The sequence below is a fragment of the Venturia canescens genome, chromosome 11 (assembly GCF_019457755.1).
Source record: "Venturia canescens isolate UGA chromosome 11, ASM1945775v1, whole genome shotgun sequence".
Lineage (NCBI taxonomy): Eukaryota > Metazoa > Arthropoda > Insecta > Hymenoptera > Ichneumonidae > Venturia > Venturia canescens.
In genome coordinates, this window is record NC_057431.1 from 5,148,543 (window position 1) to 5,171,307 (window position 22,765).

Sequence of the window (22,765 nt, forward strand, 5' to 3'; positions counted from 1 at the left end):
AGGAGTTTGCCGAGTTATATCGTCAACTGGGTCAACGAGAGAGCCGGAGAGGGGGAGCGAGAGAGAGAGAAGAACGTCATCGAGCGCAGCGCACAACACATGCGAGCCCGGTAAAGAGACGAAACATGTCGACGTCGAGTGCGACTCTGGTACGTTCTTGTGCTTCGACGACGTGCATACAAACACATCAAACGGTGCGTATATACACGTTGTATAAATTTGTTAAGCGTTCATAACGTAATGGGGATTTACTCGTGGACGGAGCATCAGTTGACCCGCATAACCCCCCCCCCCCCCTCCGGCCGTCCTCCCACAAGCCTCCCGCACTTCGAATATTGCTTACTTCGAGTACGTCGAGTCATTGACATTGTCGAGAAGAAAATTCAATGGTTGGGAGGAAAACGCGAGTGATTGAAAATTCGATAAGTTTGTCAATGGGTTTTGGGACTTCTTGGAGCTTTTTGGGCAGGGGAAACGGACTCGGGAGTGGACAGCTTTTGAAGGGATTCTGACACGTGTGGGGATGCTTGGGTTGGCAGGGATTTTGGGTCGGTAAGAGCCGAGCCCTTGATGGGAGGGTATTGGAGAACTGGAGGGTCGAGGAAACACGAAATTGTGACGATTCTCGGTCGGCCAGTTTAGGAGGATCTAAAATGACGCGGTACTGGCGGGATTCGAATGCTCGAAGCCAGTGGAATCGAAGGGTAAGAGTTATCAGTATTTGGTGATATTGACGATACTTAATTTTGGTGAAAAGGAAAAGGAAAAAGTGATTCTTTAATTTTGTTTTTTTGGCTTTATTTGTTGTGGAAATAAATGGTAGTAAAGTCGTAGAAATTTTGGAGTTTTTCTCATTGACGACGATTGGGGAGAAACTGAAATTTAATTCGGATTTTTTCGAATATATTTTTTTTTTTTGGTTTTTGTAATTTCTCCCTTGCTGAAATGAACTCCACGTATTTATTGATAATAATGCGGAAGATAAATTTTGCAATATTCTCGAGTTTTAAGGTAGTACGTGCAGCATCGCAAAGAAAATTTATCGCAGATTCTGTTTCTTTGAAAAAAAACATTAGCTTACGGGGCTTTTAAGAAAGACGAGATAAAAAACTTGAGTTTTTGACCCGTCGAAAGCAGATGTCAGCCATTACCTTGGACTGCTGTAACAGCTGATCGAACTTCGGGCCAATTCAGGAATCGTGGGAATTTCGTTAAATTTATTTTTGAGAGTGACTCGCGTGCTTTCATTCGTCCAGGAGCTTCGATTTTTTTAACCAACTGACCATTCCTTTTTTAAAAATGTTGCCTGGGTTATGTGTATTTCAAGTGTCACCGGTACCGAGTCAATCATTAACTAGTCAAGTTGAAGTGCAAATTTCATCTTTTATGATATTTTAAAGCATTTTATTACATTCTTGTGATAAAACTATTCTCAACGTAAGTGTTTATTCATTTTATTAATAATTTATGCTCCAAATTAATCAATGCAAAGTAGTTGCAAACTTGACTAAATAGATTAGTCATAGCCGAACTACCTTAATGGCTCGTAATTTCATTCGCCAAAAAATAAGTTGAAAAAATGTATTTACTATTTCGAACAAACAGCTCTGACATTAATTTAAACTCTCCATTGTTATTAAAATTCAAATAAAATTAAAATTAAATTGACATTTAAAAAATATATATTTTAAGTACCAATTTAAATATCTTTAATTACTAAGTGAAAAACGATGCAATTTAGACACTCATAATATACGATCCCTCGGGCACGATCTACCTTAAAACACTGCAATATTTCCAACAAACGTGGATACATTCCGAGTACTTTTAGTCTCTTTTCGCAAAGTCTCAAGGTATTAAGGTACTGCATACCCTACTCTGTACAAGTATTCAGGTTATTAAGGTCCTTTAAGCCGAGTACCAAAATTCCTAAGAATTAAGGTACCCGATAAATCGCCTTTGTTGGTAAGCGACCAAGTTTTGGAGTATTTTGTCTCGGATACCTTAAAAAATACTCCAATACATTGTAATAGATTGTAATTCGATGAAATTGGAATATGCTACAATTCTGTCGACTTCGCCAGGGGATGGGAGCCTGGAACATGGTCCGGGATGCGGTGGGAAATGGAAGACGATTTGATATCGCTTTCCCAACTGGGTCAACGTGATCATCATGCACACTTGTCTCGGGGGCTGGCTATTAAACGCGCGAGCAGCCGAGGAACAGCGAGACTCGATACGTGCGAGAGAATTCGCATTACGTTACGAACCGACAATTCAGAGAGGCAGAATTTCACATGAGTTTCTGCGAAGGCTCAAAAAAACAAAACGAAATGGCCACTTTTTATTTTCCGATGAAAAAAGTCATTTAAAGTAATCCGAGAAGGTTTTGTACTTTTGAAAAATGAAATTTCGTCGAGAATGTGTCAAAAAATTATTTATTCCGTATCAAGTGGAGGACTGCTTAATTTTACGCTTAATTTTACTCTCAACTGCTTAATTTTACGCGCAGTTTTGGTTTTTCGGTTTTTTTTTTTCGATTCTCTGAATTGAAAGTTGAATATTACATTGAAAAAATGTGAAGAAATAAAATTTCGGTTTTTGCACGTGCATTCTACTTTCTAATAAAAATATTTTAATGTAATTATGATAAAGAATTACAATGATTAAAAATTACGATGAATTATGATCGAAGCGACGTTCCGATAATCTAATGTTTTTCTACTGTTTTTGAAAAACCGATCTACATCGAATTATATTTTCATTCAACCCCATAAACTATCAAGTATTTGACAATAAAACAGAATTTCTACAAAAAAGAAAAAATATGAATAATTTTGCCACGCTAAAACAAGTCTCAAAAATACTTCAATTGGTCAAAGTTTCTTGGACGAATTTGTGATAAAAATTAGAAAAATATCCTTCTTCCTGAAATCGTTATTTTTATGCTTCACGCTGAAGAACAGTCGAGGACATGGACGCGTCGTCTATTTTTTCACGCTTTTTTTTTTTCGAAAAGTGTCATAAGAACCGAAGATTTGGAAAAAAAAAAGAAAAAAAAACAACTTATTTCGGTCCATTATTCCCAAAGCAACAAGGCTTAAAAAAAATCATAAGCTTTTTCCACAAAAACACACAAAACAGTCGGAACGTACTGATCAGCCATGTCGCCAATTTTTTCCTCCTCTGTAGACATGCAGGAAAGAAGAAAAACCTCGGAAATTTCGAGCTTTATAAAAAGGCTCCCTCTCAATGAAATTCGGCTGGTCCACTTCGATCGTTTTTTGGGCCAAAAAAATCATAAAAATGAGTAATGAAAAAAGGAATGTTAAAAAGTGGCAAGGGAGGGGGGAAAGAGACGATAAATTGGAGAGTGAAAGAGGCGAGTGAAAGCCCGTTTCTCGTTTTGGATTCGCGTTCGACGACCCTCGAGAGTTTTAATTTATTTATTTTTTTTTTCTTTCGTTTTTTTTTCTTCCTTCATACACATATGCATAAATCGAAACACCTATACACGCGTGCATGCTCGGAGGCCACCCACGTCACTCCAAGTTCGCGGAGTTGGTGAAGCGAAAAGCGAGTGGGGGTGGGGGGGGGGGGGGGGGGGCCGGGGCGATTTTTCTTTTTTTTACTCCAAACTTGGTCGCGTCTCTATCTCGAGGCGAATTCGATCGGCAAATATTTGAGGAATGACGTCAAGTGAGAAATTTGCATACGATAAAGAAATGAAAAATTAAAGTTGGAACGAAATTTCGAGCCCAAATTCGAGGAAAATGACGATTCGACGGTTGCAGAATTTCCAGAAAAAAATTCCTCGCTCCTCTCCTCTGGAGAGAAGAAAAATGGCTTTTTTCTCTCTCCAAACTCTCCGCTATTCCTCCCCTCGATTTTCGGAGATTCCTCGTCGCTCCTGCTCCCCTCGGGGAATTGGGCAACGCCCAAATGACGAGGACTCGTCCCCCCCTCGTCCTCGCAGGACGAACTCGCGTCTCGCATACGAAAAGCATCTTTCCATCTGCCTCTCTCCCCTCTTCAGATTTTCTTCTTTCCTCTCTTCGGACGCTGCTCGCCGTGGGAACGTCGAAAAAGGGGGGAGGGGGGGGATTTTCGAGTGGCAATACAAGCTGAGGAATTTCGCTGTCAATTTCCGCTGGTGGCTTCGCCTCGATTTTCTCTCCGAGCTGGAATTTCGGAGCGTCGAGTCCGGGCGGAAAAAAGGACCGGAAAAATATAAATTGGGGTCTTTGACGGAAAATCTCACCCGACGATCGACGAGGCAGCTCGATTTCCGCTCCCCCGGAGGGGCGACCGAATCGGCTCGAAAAAAAGGGAAAAAATCTTTCCTCCGAGAAAATAATGAACGCTGAAAAATTCTCGGCCCGGCCTCTCCCACATTTTCGTCAGCTCGCGTCCGTGTCGAGGCGCGCGAGTGTGTTCGCGAGTTGTAAAAATTCCATAGGACGTTGCCTCGCCCGGTTCGGGTTCGGCAAAGTCACGGCCACGAAAATCTACATCCGGTCCCCCCTCCCGAGACTCTCTCAGGTATAAAAATATTTCGGCCCAAAACTCGTCCTTCCCCGCGCGGCTTTTTCCACTCTCCTTCCTTTTTTCGCGCACTCGAGCCGCCTGAAAAGCCTCGTCGCGTGGGAAATTCTGGTCCGAAGTCCGAGTCGACGATTCGGAATAAAGGGAAAACAAATTTTCCTTTCTTTCCAACTAACTTAAAACATTCCCGCCAACAGTGCGAGCAGAAATCTTCACAAATTCACTAAAAATTCCTCCGAATTATTAAGCCCCTGCTTAATAACGGGATGACGAGCGAACAAACCGAGTTTTGACACACGCCGACACCCACAATCGCATAGAAATCGACTAGACGAATATGAAAAATTTAACTTGCGACGTGCCTCTGGCGTGCTCCTCAAAAGAGACAAAAAGCGTTTCTATAGCGTCGTTATTCTATGGATCTATTTGGCAGTGTTTGATGTATGCTCAAAAACGACATCCTGCCCTCATCAGCTTCGTCATTCATATTTAAATGGAAGGGGAAAAAAAAATGGAAAGATAAAAGCAAATGTTCGAGCACCCGCGTGATGTCGAATTGCGTGAAAACTTGGCACGTGTTTTGGAAACCCAAGGTCGAATATGGAGGGTTTACAGTGGAAGAGCAAGTTGGAAAATTGTGAATTTTCATTTTCATTTTTAAGTTTGCAGGAAAAAACGGAGGAAGAAGCAACGAAAAGATAAAAAATGGAAGAAAAAATTGGAAGAAAAAAGAGTGAAAAAGGAGCGAGAGGAAAAGAGAACGAACATGATACACTTTTCCACTTTCTCCGACACGGCCGAGATCTCGATGTCGAGAGAAAGAGAAAGAGAGAGGGAAAGAAGGCCTCGCTGAGCCTTGGAGCACTACCAACTGCCACGGTTCTCCGTCCTGAGCTCCGCCATTTTCGCGTTTCCTTCGAACCTCGAGCTTTGTTTTACTCACAGATGGATGGGGGGGGGGGTTGAAAAAAACGAGGAGAAGAATCTGGGGGAGTGGAGAAAATTGGAAAAACGGGGGAAAATTGTTTCGAAGTAGATTTTTTTGAATTTCGGAATTTCCCACCAATTTTTGTGGGTGGAAAACAAAAAGTCATTTCCTCAGCGATCTTTTGGTGTGGATTTTCGGACAGCGGGCATTTTTTTCCCGATGGAAAACGTCCAAAAACTTTGAAATTGACTAAAATTTGCATTTTTCGCTTCTCAAATGAAAGAGGATAAAAAGATAAGTAGCAGAGAGGATTGTGAATGGAAATTAAATTGCTTGGATCGACTGAGAGCCACTGGCTGTTCTCATTTCTCGTACGAAGGTGTGCACTCGTCTATGCACGTGTGTGTGTCTCTCGAGTCGCGGTACCTTTATTGTATAACAGCAATGAAAGTACTTGCATTTCAAGGAAACTGAATTTTCAATGTATATAGCAGGAGCGTGTCTAAATCGTAAAGGAGAGTGATAAAAATGAAAATTCCATTTCTCAGATAGCCAGAGAAATTTTTTCATTTCGCCTTTCGTCCAATTCCAATTGTTGGCCTTTTCTTTTCTTTTCTTTTTTTTTTTAATTTAATTTAATTTTTTATTTTATTTTATTTTATTTTTTTATTTTCTCTCTCACATAGCTTTTTCTCCACTTTATATCAGCAATTAGATGAATCAACGAACACACACTCGTGAATCAATCAACGAGCGAAACGAGCCAGAGTCCAATTAGTGCGAATTTTCGAAACCTGAATTCCATCAAAATCAACATCAAAATGGAGCAATTTATTTTTATTAATTTTTATTATTATTTTCCTCCTGATTATCCCCGGCTGATGCTAAAAATATCAACTCTTTCTTTTTTACTCCGAGGTGCAATTGAAGTCGTACGAGTACGCTTTGGGAGAGTGGAAATTACCTGGGGACTGGAGGGCTTGGAAAACAGAATTTTGGGGCGCCAGTTTTTTTGAATGATCGAAATATTTGAGCCAACTTTCTCCAAACACGGTTAAAATTTGTTTTCATTCCTTTTTTTTTTTAATTTAATCGCTTTATTCAAAATTGATTTCAACTCGAAAGCTGTCCGATGGGAAAACAAAAAAAATTGGCCGATTTAAAAAAATTTGTGGCAACTAAATTTTGTTTCAAATAATATTCAATCAATCATTTTTTTCATCCCATCACTATCCAACGGCACTCTCACCATCGATCTTTCGCGATACCGAAAAAAAGGAAAAATCAATTTTGCTCAATTCGCTTACACAATTTGTACGCACGTTGCGTAATCGGCGATAAAAAAGAAAATCCGAATAAAATGCGGCGCAAAAAAGCTCCGAAAACGGAATTCAAGCCACTCTCTCTCTCTCTCTGCCGCGTTCACGCGTCGATCTTTATTTTTTACCTTATCGATCCGCGAGACACGAGCGCGACCTCGCGGGACGATGACTCCTCTTCGGTCACGACGACGACGACGACGACGACGACGACGACGAAGCAGCAGCAGCGAAAGAGAGAAGGAGAAAGAAGAAAAAATAATGTACACGAACGTCGCGTCGTGCACGTCGCGTGCGTGTGTTTCACACGCTCAAACGCGAGTGCTGAGTGTATTGAGATATAATGGAAGACGGGGTCGAGTGCTATTTACGCTCGCGCGGTTCGTCAACGAGTTTTACACGCGGGGTTCAAAGCCTGAAGTTCGTGCCTAATATAAGAGAGACCCCGACGCACACACGCGTCCAAGACCATCCCCTTACGCCCCTCGGAGGCTTTTGCTCTTTTTTGCTGCGGGATGCTGCATCGATGGAAACGGTCGAGCAGCAGATGAGGGAAGGAAAAATCTCATCTTCGATTTTGGAAAATCTTTTTTCCTCACCATTTTTTTTTCACTGTTTCGTCATTCTTTTTTAACGAATTTTAATTTAACGGATTATCAAGTTTTGAGGAAAATTTTCATTTTTATTTACATTTTTTGAAATTTATTTTTTTTCCCATGGGATCGTGTTTCACGGGGGCCGAAATTCGGCCGATTTTTACTTGCTGATTAAAGATATATATCGTCATTAAATTCATGTCAGAGTTATTATTTATTCGAAATTGTAAACGACGTTTTTTCAACTCATCTTTTGGCGAATGAAATTACAAGACCGAACTCCAAATTTCACTCGTCCCTCGCTAAAATACTGGAGCTTTTTATGTTAAAAATCGCTTTGGAGAACGCAAAGGGAAAGGGATCAAGATAAAAGTGTTAATAAAAAGATAGAAGGCTGTGTGACAGGAATGGGTCAAGCCAAGAAGAAACAAAATGCTGAAATAAGCAAATGTGAGGTTACGAGTGCTCGTTGCTAATTTCGTTCAATTTTTAAGGTAATATATTTTTATTACTAGTAAGACAATCGTCTTGATTTTGTTCTCAGCCCTTCGTTATATACTTCATTGTTATTGTGTTATTTTTCATAAATTTCGTAAGAAGCGTTCACTCTTTGTATCGAAAGATAAACGATTTTTTAAGCATAATCTCTGTGTATTTATTCTTCATATTTAAACACGTTTATTGAAATAACGAATAAGAAGAACCCCTTAAAATTTGATATGCGTGTGAGTCGACTAGCCATTTAAACTCTGTGTAAATTTCAAGACTTTCTTAAGAAAATCATTCGTGCATGAACCACCTTAAGTTTCAATTCGATTGAATGAAGCTTATAAAATTGTCGTAGTCTTTATTTCTCGTATTTTTTTACACTTTTACATAAATTTCGTGGGTGCAAATGTGCACCAGTCTCCAGGTTAATTTCTCTCCTCGCAGGCAAGTCCCAAAAATTTTCAAAATTTTCCTCCATTCCATCGATATTTATAGCCTGTTAAGGCTTCAAAAATATTCATCTAATTGACCAATAATTTTAATCCAATAATAATGCAAAAAATGAAAATTAAATTCCACAAAAATTTTAATAATTGAGAATAAAAAAAATTGAAATTGGAGAAAAATTTTCTTCATTTTTCGTTGGCTCCAGGGCTTGGCTGAGTTGACGAATATCGAAACGAAGATGACTGAAGAAAGCGAAGTAAGAAGCGACGCTGGTTCGTGCCAACGATAAAAAAAAAACTAACGAGCGAAAATTAATTATAGGTAAAAAAATTGATAATATTGCATAACGAAGATTGTTCGTTTCCCCGGAAAAATTGAATAGTGACAACGGTGAAACGAAGACGGAAAGAGAGGTGGGGGCGGTGCGAGGCTTTTTTATTCGGCACTTTCTCCACGCGCACTTTCTTCGTCGTTGCGGCGATTCATCGTGGATGAAAGACGGGGGAGCAGGATGAGGGGAGGGGGGGAAAGTAGCGAGAAGCAAACTTACTTATCGTTCTATAAATAAAATGTAAAGAGGCGAAAGAAAAAGAGAAAAAGAGCAGTCACAAAAAAGAGGAGGAGAAAATAAAAATAATACGAGAGAAGAAGCAAAAAACACGAGTCGCGAGGACGTCGAAAAAGATACGAAACGTAACTCTCAGCCTCGGGGGAGAGGGGGGAAGATTGGAGGTCGAGCGATTTCTAGCGAGCAAAGAAAAAAAATCTTTAAAAACCAATCAAATGTTCGATTTATTTACCATCGAATATTCGCCTCGTTTATTATTTATTTAAATTCATTATTGATAAATAATAAACGTCAATGTTCGTTTATTATTCGTTAATATCATGAATTATTTATTGTTTATCATGAATTTTTTATTTCTAGCCTGATACAACACAAAATTGGGTCATCGGGGGAAAAAAACGTTGATAAAAACGAAAAATAAAAAAACAAAAATCCCATAAAATTCAATGAAATGCGAGAAATAAAATGGAATTCATTCGACGAATGTATATTGTAAAGGTGTAACAAAAGTTGAGATATTACGCAACGTCTCGGGAGCCAGTGTAGCGTGACGAAAAAATATAAGAAAAAAGAGGGAAAAAAGCGATCGTCAACGTGACAGCATGCGTAAGCGAGATGTGTATTATAATATTTAATTGGAATTTGAGAATATTTAAGCAGGTGTGCGCGAGTAACGAGGCCCAATAATTAACCATGCGCGTCATAAGTCGAGCCGAAATATTCCGAGGTTCTTCGTTTTTCAATAAATATCATCGAATCGACACAAATTGATGGGAATTCATTTCATTAATCGTGAATAAAATATCGAGCCGATTGGCTTAAAAAAGCTCGTGAAAAATGCACAGAATTCGTAATTCGTCTGACTACTTTGTCAATTCCAAATTTCAATTACTTTTCGCGGAATTCACATTGAAATGTTTATTGATGAGATTTTTTTTTTTTTTTTTTTTTTTTAAATAAATTTCACAGTATTTACTATAAATTGTTGTCAGTACAGCATTGAATAGTTGATTTAGCTAACATTATTTTAATTACAGGGCACATGCAGTGTTTTGCACTGCTTATTGTATTAAAAAAATTTTTTTTTTATTGTTTTTACGTTATTGTTCGCAATTCTATGTGCTATTTTGTAATTTTCTTCTCGTGTCTAGTGTTTCAAAGTGTTTTGACGATGTTTTCTTCGTTGAGAAGATTTTGTGGCAGGAGGATAATGTGAGAGGAAAATGAAAGTGGAGAAAAATCTTTGAAAAAACGTCGAAGCTATAGTTAAAATAGAAAAATAAAATGGAAATTGGTCCGACTGCTTTGTAAATTGAAAATTTCAATGATTTCTGACATAATTGTCATGAAAATATTTATTTTGGTCGAGTATCGTACGAGATGAATATTAAATAATAAATATTGATAAAAATCTTTGAAAAAAAAGCGTGAAAATTCGAACACGTAATGAGCAGTAACAAAAATAATGGTAATCGTGTCGTTTATCGTGTATGACGGAATTCTCAGTATAAAATGCAACGAAATAACTCTCCGGGAGATAAAAGCCGAACTCATTCGTACATAGATAATTGTAAATATTGCTGTGTGTACGATACACACACGAATGAATACGCGAGCGTGCATATTCGGTGGAGAAAAACTGTAATAATCGTGCGTTCCACAAAATTGTGCTCTTTATATTCTTGTTATTTTTTTTTTTATCGACGCCGCGTTGAGGCGGCGTCCTGCATTGGTGTTGACATTAGCCGATGATAAGATTATGCGTGTGGTGTATTTGTGTGCGTTTTCGTCAGTGTGGATGCAAGCGAAGCGTGTATTTTTCTCCTTTCCCTGGCGAGGATACGCGGCGATTGTTTGGCCGAACAAGATTATTCAACAGTTTGTTGTTCTGCTTCGTATTTATTTGGGAGATACGAAGGTGAGGATGGAATCTTCGGAGTAACCTTTTCACTATTCGTCAAGCTCGTCTGGGGGGAAAAAAACTTTAATAAAGCCAAAAAATTCGAGGCTCTTGCACGAGGAGGAAAGAGCCGGGGGGAGGGGGGAGGAGAGAAGGAGAAAAAAACGATTCAATCAGAGATCACATCTCTTGGTTTCTCCGTCGTTATTTCTCGACGAAACTCGTTTCGGCCACGATTTCACGAACTTTGTGTCTTACGTGTGACTTTTACAAATTGGCGGACTCTCTCGTGTGTATATAGTTTGGGGGGGGGGGGGGGGGACGTAAATACATGCATGAGAAAGGAAGAAAATATAAATTCCGATTCGGGTTATTTTAACGATGCTTCAGCGACGGCTCTCCTCGAACTACTCGCTACGAACTCTCGTTTCTTCACTCGATTGCTCGAGTGCTGCAGGCTCTTTAAGGGCCGAAATGTTTTAAGGGATTCACCGGATTACAAAAAATTTTACAGCCCCCCCCCCCCCCACCGGGCGGGGGGGGGGGGGGTCGGGGGTTCGGAAATTTTGTCGAGTTTTTCGGATTTTGAGAGCGTTTTAAGGCCACTTTCGTGGGATTTTTTTTTCAGGATTTACGCAGCAGGATTCTTCGGAATTCAACGTCGTTAAATATCAGGGCCCGGTGCACGGGCAACGTGCATCTTTCGACCATGCACCCGGACCACTTTTGCTGCCACTTTTCACGAGCTAAAACCTCTCAGACCCGCGCCAGCATCTCTCTCGTCCGCGCTTTGCTCGAGAGATGAGAATAAGTGGCCGGTCGACCTTCGCGCCGTGGTGGGGCAAGCCCCCCCTCGCGGGGGCCTGCACGACGAAAAAATATTCTTTGGACCTACTACCAACGAATTTCGCGTCTATCGGACATCCGAAATTCTTTTTTTCATCAAATTTTTCAGTACTGGCGGTTGAAACTCCGCGAACTGGTGCTCGGACTCAACGATTTCATCGGCGACTTCGAATCTTGATAGTTTCATCGAAATTTTCATAGTTTATCGGGGAAATTGAAAAATACTGAAAACCCCCTAGACGAGGAACATTCGACGAGTAAAAAATTGATGCCAAACTCCTTTGGCATCAATTTCCGACGGCTGAAACTGAATTCTCGATAACTGCATCAAATTTCCCATGTTTTGGAGAAAAATGCCTAAATCTAAAAATTCTCTAGTCTAGGGGAAAATTTATAACGTCATTTCCCCCAGAATTCCGGCTCTTCGACACTAAATCCAGAGCGAACATCAATATTCTCTACTCCGCATGAAAAACGTGAAAAAAACAACAAAATCCCTAGCTAGGGAATGTCTCAGAATGTCCCTAGCTAGGGAATATGCCACAAGTTCTTCAAATGCCAAAGTTTGGGGGTCACGAGCATTTTTGTGGAGAAATCTCATCGAATTTGGTGGAATTCACAGCTAGAGATGCAATTTGTGAAATTTTTCTACGGAAATTCCTTCGACCTCGTACTTGACAGAGGGAAAATGCAAGAATTCTCTGGAGGGTTAGATGGAAAGCGTAGTGACGTCAGGCTTACCTGCAGGGAGGAACGTAGCCCTGAATTTGGTGGACCGGCTTGCCGGGGCTCAAGATCACGTGGTCCACATTGATATACACATATATTTACTAGAATATGTGTATATGTATATATCGCTAGGAGAAGGATGGACGAAACGCAGCCGATGCTTTTCCACTCTGCTCAATATCCCCTTGGCCTTCCGAGCCACTCGTGTGTTTTCTTTTTCTCTTCTCTCTTTTCTTTTCCCTCGTCTCTTCTTCACCAAACACAGACTGCGTGTAACACTCGCGCACCGTATCTGGACGGACTCGGCGATAGCGTCGATTTTTCCCCCCTGAGAGATAAAAAATTCGAGGCTGTTTAGCCCCACTAAATAAATCTCTTTTTTTTGGGGTTTATAAAAAAAGCATGGAGAGGAAAGAGATTGAGTGTCGAATAATTTTCAACGCTCGAGCTTCACCAAATTTTTTCCTCCTTTACACTGGCCCAGTGTTTCGTTGCGTGCACTAAAACACACGCGGACACGTAACGACCTTAACACGTGTACGTTCGGTTGAGCTAATTCAATGATAATTCCGTCGAAACGAGTGTGAATTTTTATTTATTTTTTCTTTGTCCAATTAAATTTTGTTTTTAGCCGAATGGATGCTGTCAAGTCGATGTCGATGGCCATCGAGACGGTGCGAGCTTTTGACTGTCTTCGTTTTATTTATCGAGCATCGAATCGACGTGAGCAGCACGAGGGTTGAAAATCCACTGTGTTATAAAAGCAGAAGTTTGTCGATTGACGAATCGTAGGAAGAGTCGATTCGATAACTCATCGAGTCCGGCAAAATATTTTACTCGACGAATGACGTATCGACGAACCGGTGAACGAGTTTCAGCAGCAATTTCAAAGTTTTTTAATAAAACGACGCACGACACGTTTCCGTAGGAGCCGGCAAAAAGGCCAATATTATCTCGACTCGAGTCCCCGGTCGCGATCGATGCTCGCGGCTTTGCAGTCCGCGGGCAACTGAGGCCGAGAGTGCTACTGGCGTCTATCAACCCGCGCTGCGCCGCGCGGTAAGCCTCCTCTTCTCTCTTCAACCCATCTGAGCTCGCGAGATCCCTCTCTCTCTCCCCCGTTTATTCATCCCCCCCCCCCCCCCTCGCCGCCCTCTCGGCAAACGTCCCAGCCTCACCCTCCTCACTGGCTCACAGCGAGGGGAGCTCTAGCCATCAAACGAAAACGAAATGCGAACGAGACACCGAGCCACCCTGCTCAGTGCGCGTTCTCCGTGCGCGCTCCGACCTGCCGCTGATTATTGTTCGGAGCCTGCCCCAGATGCGCCGGTTCCAAAGCTCCATCATTTTTATCCGAACTATGATTTTTAATCTACCTACAGCGACGACAGGAACTATTTAGTTCGATACCGGTCGTTGACGACGTTCTGGAGTAGCCAGTATCGGGTTTATTAGTTTCGGCAACATTTCTACGCCGGATTACCGCTACTGGCCCAATTTTAATTGATCTTTGAAAATTAACTTTGAAATTACCAAGAGCCAGTACCGCGTTTCTCGAAACAGTGACATCGCTCTTCGAAACGGCCGGTACTGGCTCAATATTAGCACAATTTTCAATGCACTTTCCTCGAAATATTTATAAATCGCAGAGAAGAATTCGTCGGTAATGTTAGAACCCGGAAAACGAAGGAGGAAGCTCACGCGCGCGCGCCAGTACCGAGAAAGAGGTAACGCGAAACGGGAGAGACGGAGACAGAGAGGCAGGTGTATTTGCGTTTATTTAGCATTCAGGGATGGTAGTCGGTTCGCGTGTACATCCTAGTACAGTACAACGCCCGGCTTCGGGAACGCGTCGTACGTGTGTCGTTATAACGCATTGTCGAGTGCGTAAATACAACCGTAAACCCATACGAAGCCACTAATTCATGCATCCTTTAAAAATATAAAAGTCAAAGTATTGCGTAACGCAATTGACGCGGTTAAAAATGCCCCCAGTATTTTCTAGCCCATTTGAAATTCTGCAACTTCGAGAGTTCGTTTTGAAAGTTTTCATCCTCGCCAGTGGCTCTTATTGCGAAACGAGTTTATTCCACAACTCAAAAGCGAGATAAGAAAAAGAGGGAAAAATTTAATGTATATTAATGTCGGCTTCTCTGTGTCAATTAAACGTCGTGCAGATATGACGTACCAGGAAATGCTGAATAATCATTAGCGTCTGGCCCACATTAGAGAGCTTGCGCTTTAATTAAGCCCCGAGAAAAAGCGTCTGATTGGCTCATATAAAAATACCAATTTTTCGATATCGAACCTTTCCGTATTTCTAATTCCCCTCGTTCCATTAATCGACGATATTGCAATTAGGATTGACAGCGCATCTAAGCGAACGTTCGTAGAGAATCTGATTAATTTGTTTGTCATAATATGCACGAGCCGATGAACCCGCTTCTCATGAATCTTAATTACCGCCAATGAATTGTATAGGTTCGAAAAAAGTGGTGCAATTTTCGGCCAGTAGTCCCCACGTCTCGCCCGCAGACGGGAATAAATGCAAGTCCGAGATTCCAATCTAGTTTCGACAATGAGAAACGAGAACGCATTATTTTTACCCCAGGCCGACTTAGCCATTACTTGATTAACTGATTTATCCATAATTGTCTTCTCGGAAATACGACGCTCGAAATAAATGGCTGCAAGTGTATTATTCAGAAACAGTGCAAGGGAGAAGCGTGTGCAAAGTTGCATTTCTTTCAATGAATTATTCGATCGGCCAATACTCAAAAAAAACTGGCGAAATTATTGGTCAAGAAATTGATCAAATTTGGTGATAATGTTCTTCAACATCAAGTGCGAAGACGCAATTTTTTTCAAAATTTTCTTCTGTTTAGTTATCGAGTAATTACGCATTAAAGCAGATCTCTTATGCCCGTGAACTTTACGTTATACACGTGAACTTTAGTGATTAATTACTCGATAACTGTACAGAAGAAAAATCTTAAAAAATTTGTATTGTCAAATTTGGCACTGAAGAATATGTTCACCAAATTTTATTAAATTCTTATCACATTGAAATTTTTAATGTATTTAACATGGTTTAGCATGGCAACATTGTATCGTCGCTATCCACCCTCCTTAAACAAATTTTCAAAAACCATGACAAATCATATTTTCATCCGACGTTTGTAGAACGAACGAAAAACTGAGCGTTTCCCATGAAATTTTAAATTCGAATTCGTCTCATCTTTTCGCATGAATAATTCAACAGCTTTTCGAGCTAGAGAAGAATAACAAAAAAACCGAGTGAGAATGCATTTCTATACGTGATCCTAAAGTACAGATAATGGAAGCTGCCCGGCCCAGTCGAGTTGAATTTCGACATTTTTTCTCCTTCATCCCCCTTGGAAAGAATTTTTCTCTTCTTTTTACCCTGCTGTGAGAAATTGCTTTCGACCTTGTCTCGTGACGTCACGGGCTGTCTAGACGAAACGTTGCTAAGCACCAGCATCTCGATCGTCTTTGATTCCCCAGCATCTCTCCCCTAAATTCTCTCCCCCTTTCTTCCTCAACGAATTTTATTTTCATTTTAACAATTATAAAAGAAATTCTAGTCTCAAAAATGGTTGCTGAATCATAAAATTTTACAATATTTCTTATAATTTATTCGTCACTTTAAACAAATCAAAAAACCGTTTAATTTTTTAAAGTAAAAAATTTAAAAAAAAGCATCGCCCCGAGTGTCCTCAGCTCCACAATTATTACAATTTCTCAAATGAATTTTCTTTCCACCTTTTTATCGTAACGATTATTTGTTTTTTTTTCTCGAATCTCTGAACGCCAGTGAAATTTCGAGTCACATGGGTCAATGTCGAGTTTAAAAGGCGAAAAAAAGAGGGAAAAAAACAACAACACGAAGGCGAGAAAAAAAGGAGGGAAAGAAACAAATCATGCTCGATATTATGGAGGTCATTATTATTGTGATTATTGGAACGAACTATTCAGGCCAAGTTATGGCTGGTTAGTGACGTGTTATTTTGCACCAAGATGGTCCAATCCATCTGGTGGAGAAAAAAAAAGAGAAGGGCGGGAGAAGCGAGAGAGATGAGGATAGAAGGGGAGAGAGAAAGGAAGAAAAGGAAAGCGAGAGAGGGGCGGGGGGGGGGGGGGTGAGAGAAAGACGAAGATCGTTTGCCTGGACCACGAGAGGATGTGGAGTAGGAGGAGGGGGAGAATTGGACGGACCTTCAAATTGAGGCACAATCGATTTAACGAGGCGAAATCAGACTCGACATTGGGGACGAGAGAAAACGAAACTAGAAAAAAAGAAAGCAGAAAAGCAAGAGAAAAAAGGAAGAGCAACGACAACGAGGAGAGGAAAGAAGAAAAAAGAGGGAAGACAATAGGCACAGGGCCAAGGGCGGATCTCTTAACTCTCCGAATTCACCTGCTTATCGTGCTCGATCTTCGTCGAAGAGAAAAAAAAGAACCCACATGCGCGAGGGGGAAGAAAAGAAATAAACAGATTCGATGGAGACCGTCGTTGGGTCAAAGCGACAATGTCGTGACTGTAATTGATACCGGAGTGCGCATTAGTATCACCCTCTTTTTATTCTTCTCTTTCTCGACGTCCTCCCCCTCGCCCCTTATCGCTGCGTACTCGAAATTTACACGCGTTCATCCCGGGCGAACGTGCCACGTCTCTGTATCGTCGAGATAAAAGATTATTCGTTTGCCGAGATCGTTTAAAGCCAGACAATCGTTCCATTGAGATACGCATGTTTGCATTCGTGCATGTTATTTTGGGGAAATATCTTGTTCGCTTTGAAACTTCGTAGGGGAGAATATTATCGGAGGAAGTTCGAGGAACGAATGCGCTGAAGCTACAATGAGAAAGTTTCGAGTGTCTATAAAAAAATATTTTACGTATTCGGAGCGTTAGAAGTACTTTCCGAGTACTGGCGGCAGTTTGGAGTCACCGGAGCACTTTTTCATTGCGCCAATATCTCTGGTACTGGCCGTATCTCAAGTATTTAAAGCACTCGTGAACGCTGACGAGAGCCGAAAAAAATTGGCACGGTTTCGGGGCGTTTGTAGCCATTTTTCAACGTTGCCAGTGTTGGCAAAGCTTCAGAGTGCGCGAACCACCTGCCAATATCCTGGGCCCTCAACAATTGGCGGTTTTTTCCAGTGCTGAAAGTATTCCCAAGGGCTCGGGAGACCCTCTAACGTTGCCAGTGTCATTGGATATTGGCCACGCCAGTATTTCTCAGTATTGGCGATTTTTCTGAACTCCTCAGCTGTCTCCCGGTATCGAAATCATTCTGGAGTATTGGCAACAGTATTTTGGGGGCGTTCCGGAGTACTGGCTCAACTACTGGCAACTCGATATTGTACAACTGACGCTGTACTCGCAGGCCGAGCGTCACGTCGTATCGAGAGAACGCAAAACAGAAATAACATTCCCTAGAAATCGTATTTGCCCGAGCTCAAAGTACTTGGTGGTTAATAAATATCCATATATATGCACGCACAAATGTATGGTCGCTTGTATATGTAGAAAGAGGGAAGAGTCGTGGAAGAAGCATCATCTCGCGACTAGTAACCCAGACTTTAGTATTCTTTCTACGTTCTCCTCCCTCTTTCTCTCTCTTTCTCTCGTTCGTGCTCCGCGAGAGACTTCCTCATTCCAAAGAGGCTCGACCAGCCACTATAACAAAACACCACCGCGAGAGCTAACTCCGCGAGTTATCGCAAAAGCTTTCTTCCATTTATTATTCGCTTGAACTCTCTTTCATTTTTCTTATCGCGGCCGCGATATTTAAGGGGGGAGTCCGGCTTTAGAAAGTCAAAAAATCGATTGTTTTCGGCAATTTTTTTAAGGTAGACGGATGTAACTCAGCATAGCGAACTTTCCGGTATAGTTTCAACGATATTTCAACAGTACAAAAACATTTTTTTAATGCGAGAAATACTCATTTGTACATGGCTTATGCGCAAGGTCTGATTGTCCAAGTTTCTCAGCTGCGTACTATGTGGAGATCGTAATTATCGTCTAAAACGAAAATTCCAAATCCTTTTTCCATTTTCATACATTTTCCTTCCATATTAACCTATAAAAGCCCGAAAAAATTGCTAAATTCTATATTTGCAGCACGTCGAAGTGATATTCTTTTTCTTTAGAAGCCTTTTTAGCAATTTTTTCGGGTTTTCCTAGGTTTTTATGAAAGGAAAATACATAAAAATGGGGGAAAAAAATTGAATTTTCGTTGTAGACGATAATTACGATCTCCACATAGTACGCAGTTGAGAAACTTCGATAATCAGACTTTGCGCATAAACCACGTGCAAATTAGTGTTTCTAACATTTAAAAATGTTCGTGCACTCTCGAAATATCGTTGAAACTACACCGAAAAGTTGGCTATGCTGAGTTATTTCCGTCCAACTTAAAAATATTGCCGAAAACGATTTTTTGGACTTTTTAAAACAGGGCCCCCCCCTTAAGCCGTTTTTGCAGGTTGTAGGAGGGGGGGAAAGGGGGGGGGGGGGGTTGTTGTTTAAGCATCGCCAATATTGTGACGCGTGAAATTGCGGGATCTTGGGTTTCTGCGTATAACTAAACAATCGCGATTGCTTTTCGAGCGAGTCAATTGCAAATTCAAATCGCACGAATGGCACAGATACCGACCGATCGTACATTAGAATTCTAAGCGTGGTGGATCGTATAAATATCGCGCGCGGCAGCTACTCCCGATGCGCGATCGTTGCAGGCGAGAAAAACGCAGCGGACGCTCCACGACTCCGTTTATTTTCTGCCCTCTCCACGTGCTCGAAAAACGTTGCAACTAATCCGTTGAAAATTCGAAGCCAGTCGACAAATATTGGCGAAAGTTGGTCTCCAATTCCTTCGAGATTTTTATCTCGAGGCTCGGAAATTGGGGAGCCACAAAATGGCTCCTTTGCACCGTTCTAATACGTTGGAAACGAGAATGAACGAGGCTCCGGGGAGAAAAAACATTCAGGGAATTCGAACGACGAAGGCTGAGAACGCAGCTAGGAAAGTAATGCGTGGAAGGTTAAGAAAATCAATACACGGTGGGTGGCTGGGATGTATATGGCATGCTGGGGGCTAGGTCGGCCACTGACCTTTATCCAGGCCAACTGCATCATCCCCATTTCGAAACGTCCCCCCCACCCCCGGCCCCGAGCCTCCCAGCCCCGCGCCACATGCTTCGACACTATCTGTGCGGCACACCGACGATCTATTTTCAACAGCGGGCCATTTTCGTCGAATTCACCCCATATATATACCTATATATTGTCATATATATGTAGAAATACCATGAAGAGTAGGCAAAAGCGTCGAGACAGATGTCAGTTGACGCAGCGAATTCTAACGAACGATGTTTCTATGGAAATACAGTCTGCCTCGGTCGCTAGGCTTTTCTCATGTGTTTCCAAGTTTTCCCTTTCTTTGGTTGGACTTTGAGGGATTTTTGAGGGCGATTGTCGAGCCTGAAGAGACTTTTCGGACTTGGGACGACTTCGGAAGGCCCTTAAGGCTACGGATTTTAAGGTGGAGGGATACATTTAATGGCATGGTCCAAGTCTACTCGTTGGCGATCCCAAACACCTACTATCGGCCTCGGTGCGACGAATAGAACCGGAGTTATTGAGGTTTGAAGTTTGACTCGTATTGGGGGAACTGTTGAAAAGGTAGCTTCCGTTCTGGAGTCACTTCGAACGTTGTAATTATCGATTTTCTCCATATTTATAGATTCATTCGGGGATGTATGGGATAGGAAAGTTTGCAAAGGGCTGCAGCGGTTGCACGATTTTGGAAAATCGATGGAGCACCGCGGTTCGCGAGAGTTCAAACCAGGGTCAACCCCGAGCAAATGGAAACTAGGCCGCGGCGAGGTCGTGACCGATAAAAAATGTTGAACCCCACCCCCCACCCACGAATTTCCTTCGACGGTTCGAGCATTTTCTGTGGGGCTCTTTCCAAAGGAGGGGGAATAAAGGTTTGGGGAATGGAAACTCACAGCTGTTCTATGTACGGAATCGGATTAGATCAGAATTAGAATTTAGGTGGACGGGAAGATGAAAACGGGGGAGCAAAGTCCAAGAAGTTGAGACAACTAGCACTGGACGTAGCGAATTATCGAGTTGGATTGTACGGATTACTGCGATTGGATACTTTATACTTATAATTATCACCGCTGAAATTGGGTCAGCCCTCCGGTCATTGACGCAATATTCCTATTTTTCATCCAGAGTTAATCAATATTGAACGTTGCCATGCGCGCGCGCGCCCGTCACAAGACTCCTTTCAATTAACATTGGCCGGCGTCGTCGATTCCCGCGATTTCGAAAGCTCGCCTTCGGCCTTAATATTTTTTTTATTGATTAAAAATGGCCCAGTTATTGCCCACTTAACATTGCGTGTCCAATGGCATTGCGTCCCGAAGCCCCTCGCCGAGGGGGAGCCTCAAAAACCGTAAAAATCGGCGGGAGCGTCCGACGCTCGACCAGTCCAAACAAAGGAAAGTACCCGAAATTTCGGTCTTTTCGAAAAAAACCTCGGACCTTTCTCAGTGAAATATCGAGAAAAAAGCCGTAATCAACAAGAGAATTCGAGATCGTCAACGATTCATCGAAATCCATGTGTTACTGGAATAAAGTGCAAGTTACAATTGGGGCCACTTGGGGCTCGTTCGGACGTGAAACCTTCTTATTATTGCCAAGGATAGAGGGAGCAGTTCAGATCATCATTTGTCTCAATCATTAGCCTCGTTTCATTTTCGATTCATTAAGCACACGCGCGCGCGCGCGCGCGCGCCGCGCACAGAGCAAGCAATTTGGGTTACGCTCGTGCGAGATGAGATCCCGTTCCTCCGGAGGCTTCTCGCGACGAAAAGTTGGCGCGAGGCTAAAAGAATAAAAAAAAATGTAAGAGGAAAAAAATCGCCTTCTTAAGGGGCGATGAGTACCGGACTCAAGTTTGTGAATGCAAGGAGCGTTATCGCGAACGCGGAAACAGAAAAGCGAGGCAGCTCGACAGGACGAGGCGACGTGGAAAGTTGTCCTGGCACACACTCGATCGCCGGCGTTCAATAAAAGAAAGTCGACCGAGTGAAAAAAGAACGACGATTAAAAAACGAGTCAAATAACACTAAAAAAAGCGTGCGAGGAAAAGATTGAAAAAAGAGGCCTCGGTGGAGTCGGAATACGTGGCTTACCGATGCGCTATGTGATCAGCATCGCCGATAAGAGCGTGCTCGATTGGACACCAACCGATTCTAATTATGATCCAAAAGATATCGATTTTCGGCTTATTTAGTCTCTTTTTATTCTCGAGCCACTAGAAAATCTCGAGTATCGGCGAGTTTTCCACGGGGCGCGACCTTAATGCCCGATTCTCAATAAGCTCGCGTCCCGCATCTCGACGAAAAAAATACTCGTATCCGCTAGTTTATACGGAGCGAAGTCGAATACGAGAAACGACGAATTCGAGACGCAAGCTTATCTCCCATCGCTCCTAAACCTCACTCGCTTCTGCCGGTGACTAAGAACTCCAGAGGTTCTCATTCGGCGGACAATTATCCGACGCGTTCCCCCGCAAAGTGTAACCGAAGCTTCCTAACCTCAAAATCGTCCACTTCGCTATTTCGAGTGAACTTTCCTCCTTAATTTCTCGAGCAAATTAAACGGGGGTTGGACCACTCGTTCGAGGCCGTGGAAGCAATAAAATTACGCAAGGATTGCTCACGAATGTGGAAAATAAAAAATTTCAAGCATTTGCTTCCTCACGTCGAATAACAACTCGTTGAATCATTCATGTGACATTTTTTATTATGTAAACATTGAAATACGGTAAACTTACTCCGTCCGGTGTCGCCGGAGAAGACGTTACAGTGGCCCGTCTGCAATAAATCATAAATAATTATTCATTCAACAGTTTGTTTGTTTTTTGTGTTTGTCGTCTACCGAAAGGTTTGATCTTGTATGCAGTTTTTGTAATGGCTCTTTGTCAGAGTTTATATCGCGATAAAATTCCGAGGAGAGTTCTCGTCGGACGCCATTGCAATTGTTATTCATGACGAGTACATTCGATTGACCCACAAGGGAGGCTGTTACAAGCCCCGCTTTGAGCTGTCACGAGTCGGAGCGGCGGCCATATTGTAATGGAAAAATTCAAATTTTATTTCCGTACATGTGGACGCTCCGAGCGTTGCGCGTCTTCGAAGCAAATCGTAAGTTTATTTGAAACGAGGCTGATAATATTGGGGCCGCCATTTTGCGGGGAGTTGGATGAACGCAGCGCCGCCATTTAGTGACGGCGAGTCGTGACAATCGAACGTGTTGAAAGCGAGCAGGGAGAAAGATTTTTCAGTTTTTTTTAC

The 22,765-nt window shown here is 41.9% G+C and overlaps 1 protein-coding gene across 1 annotated transcript; it reads left to right on the forward strand.

Moving 5' to 3' along the window:
• The first annotated feature begins 123 nt into the window (after positions 1-123).
• Positions 124-2,747, forward strand: LOC122418040 (uncharacterized). Its single transcript, XM_043432038.1, has 3 exons — positions 124-194; positions 540-704; positions 2,085-2,747. Exons 1-3 carry the CDS (start codon positions 126-128, stop codon positions 2,166-2,168), a joined length of 318 nt encoding a protein of 105 aa, XP_043287973.1. The 5' UTR covers positions 124-125; the 3' UTR covers positions 2,169-2,747.
• The last annotated feature ends 20,018 nt before the right edge of the window (positions 2,748-22,765 follow it).

What these genes read in the sequence shown, in the direction of transcription:
- LOC122418040 (XM_043432038.1), top strand. Translation starts at nt 126, where the DNA reads ATGTCGACGTCGAGTGCGACTCTGGTACGTTCTTGTGCTTCGACGACG. An exon ending in GCATACAAACACATCAAACG is followed by an intron (nt 195 to 539) that starts GTGCGTATATAC and finishes TTGGGTTGGCAG; the next exon opens with GGATTTTGGGTCGGTAAGAG. An exon ending in GAAGCCAGTGGAATCGAAGG is followed by an intron (nt 705 to 2,084) that starts GTAAGAGTTATC and finishes CGACTTCGCCAG; the next exon opens with GGGATGGGAGCCTGGAACAT.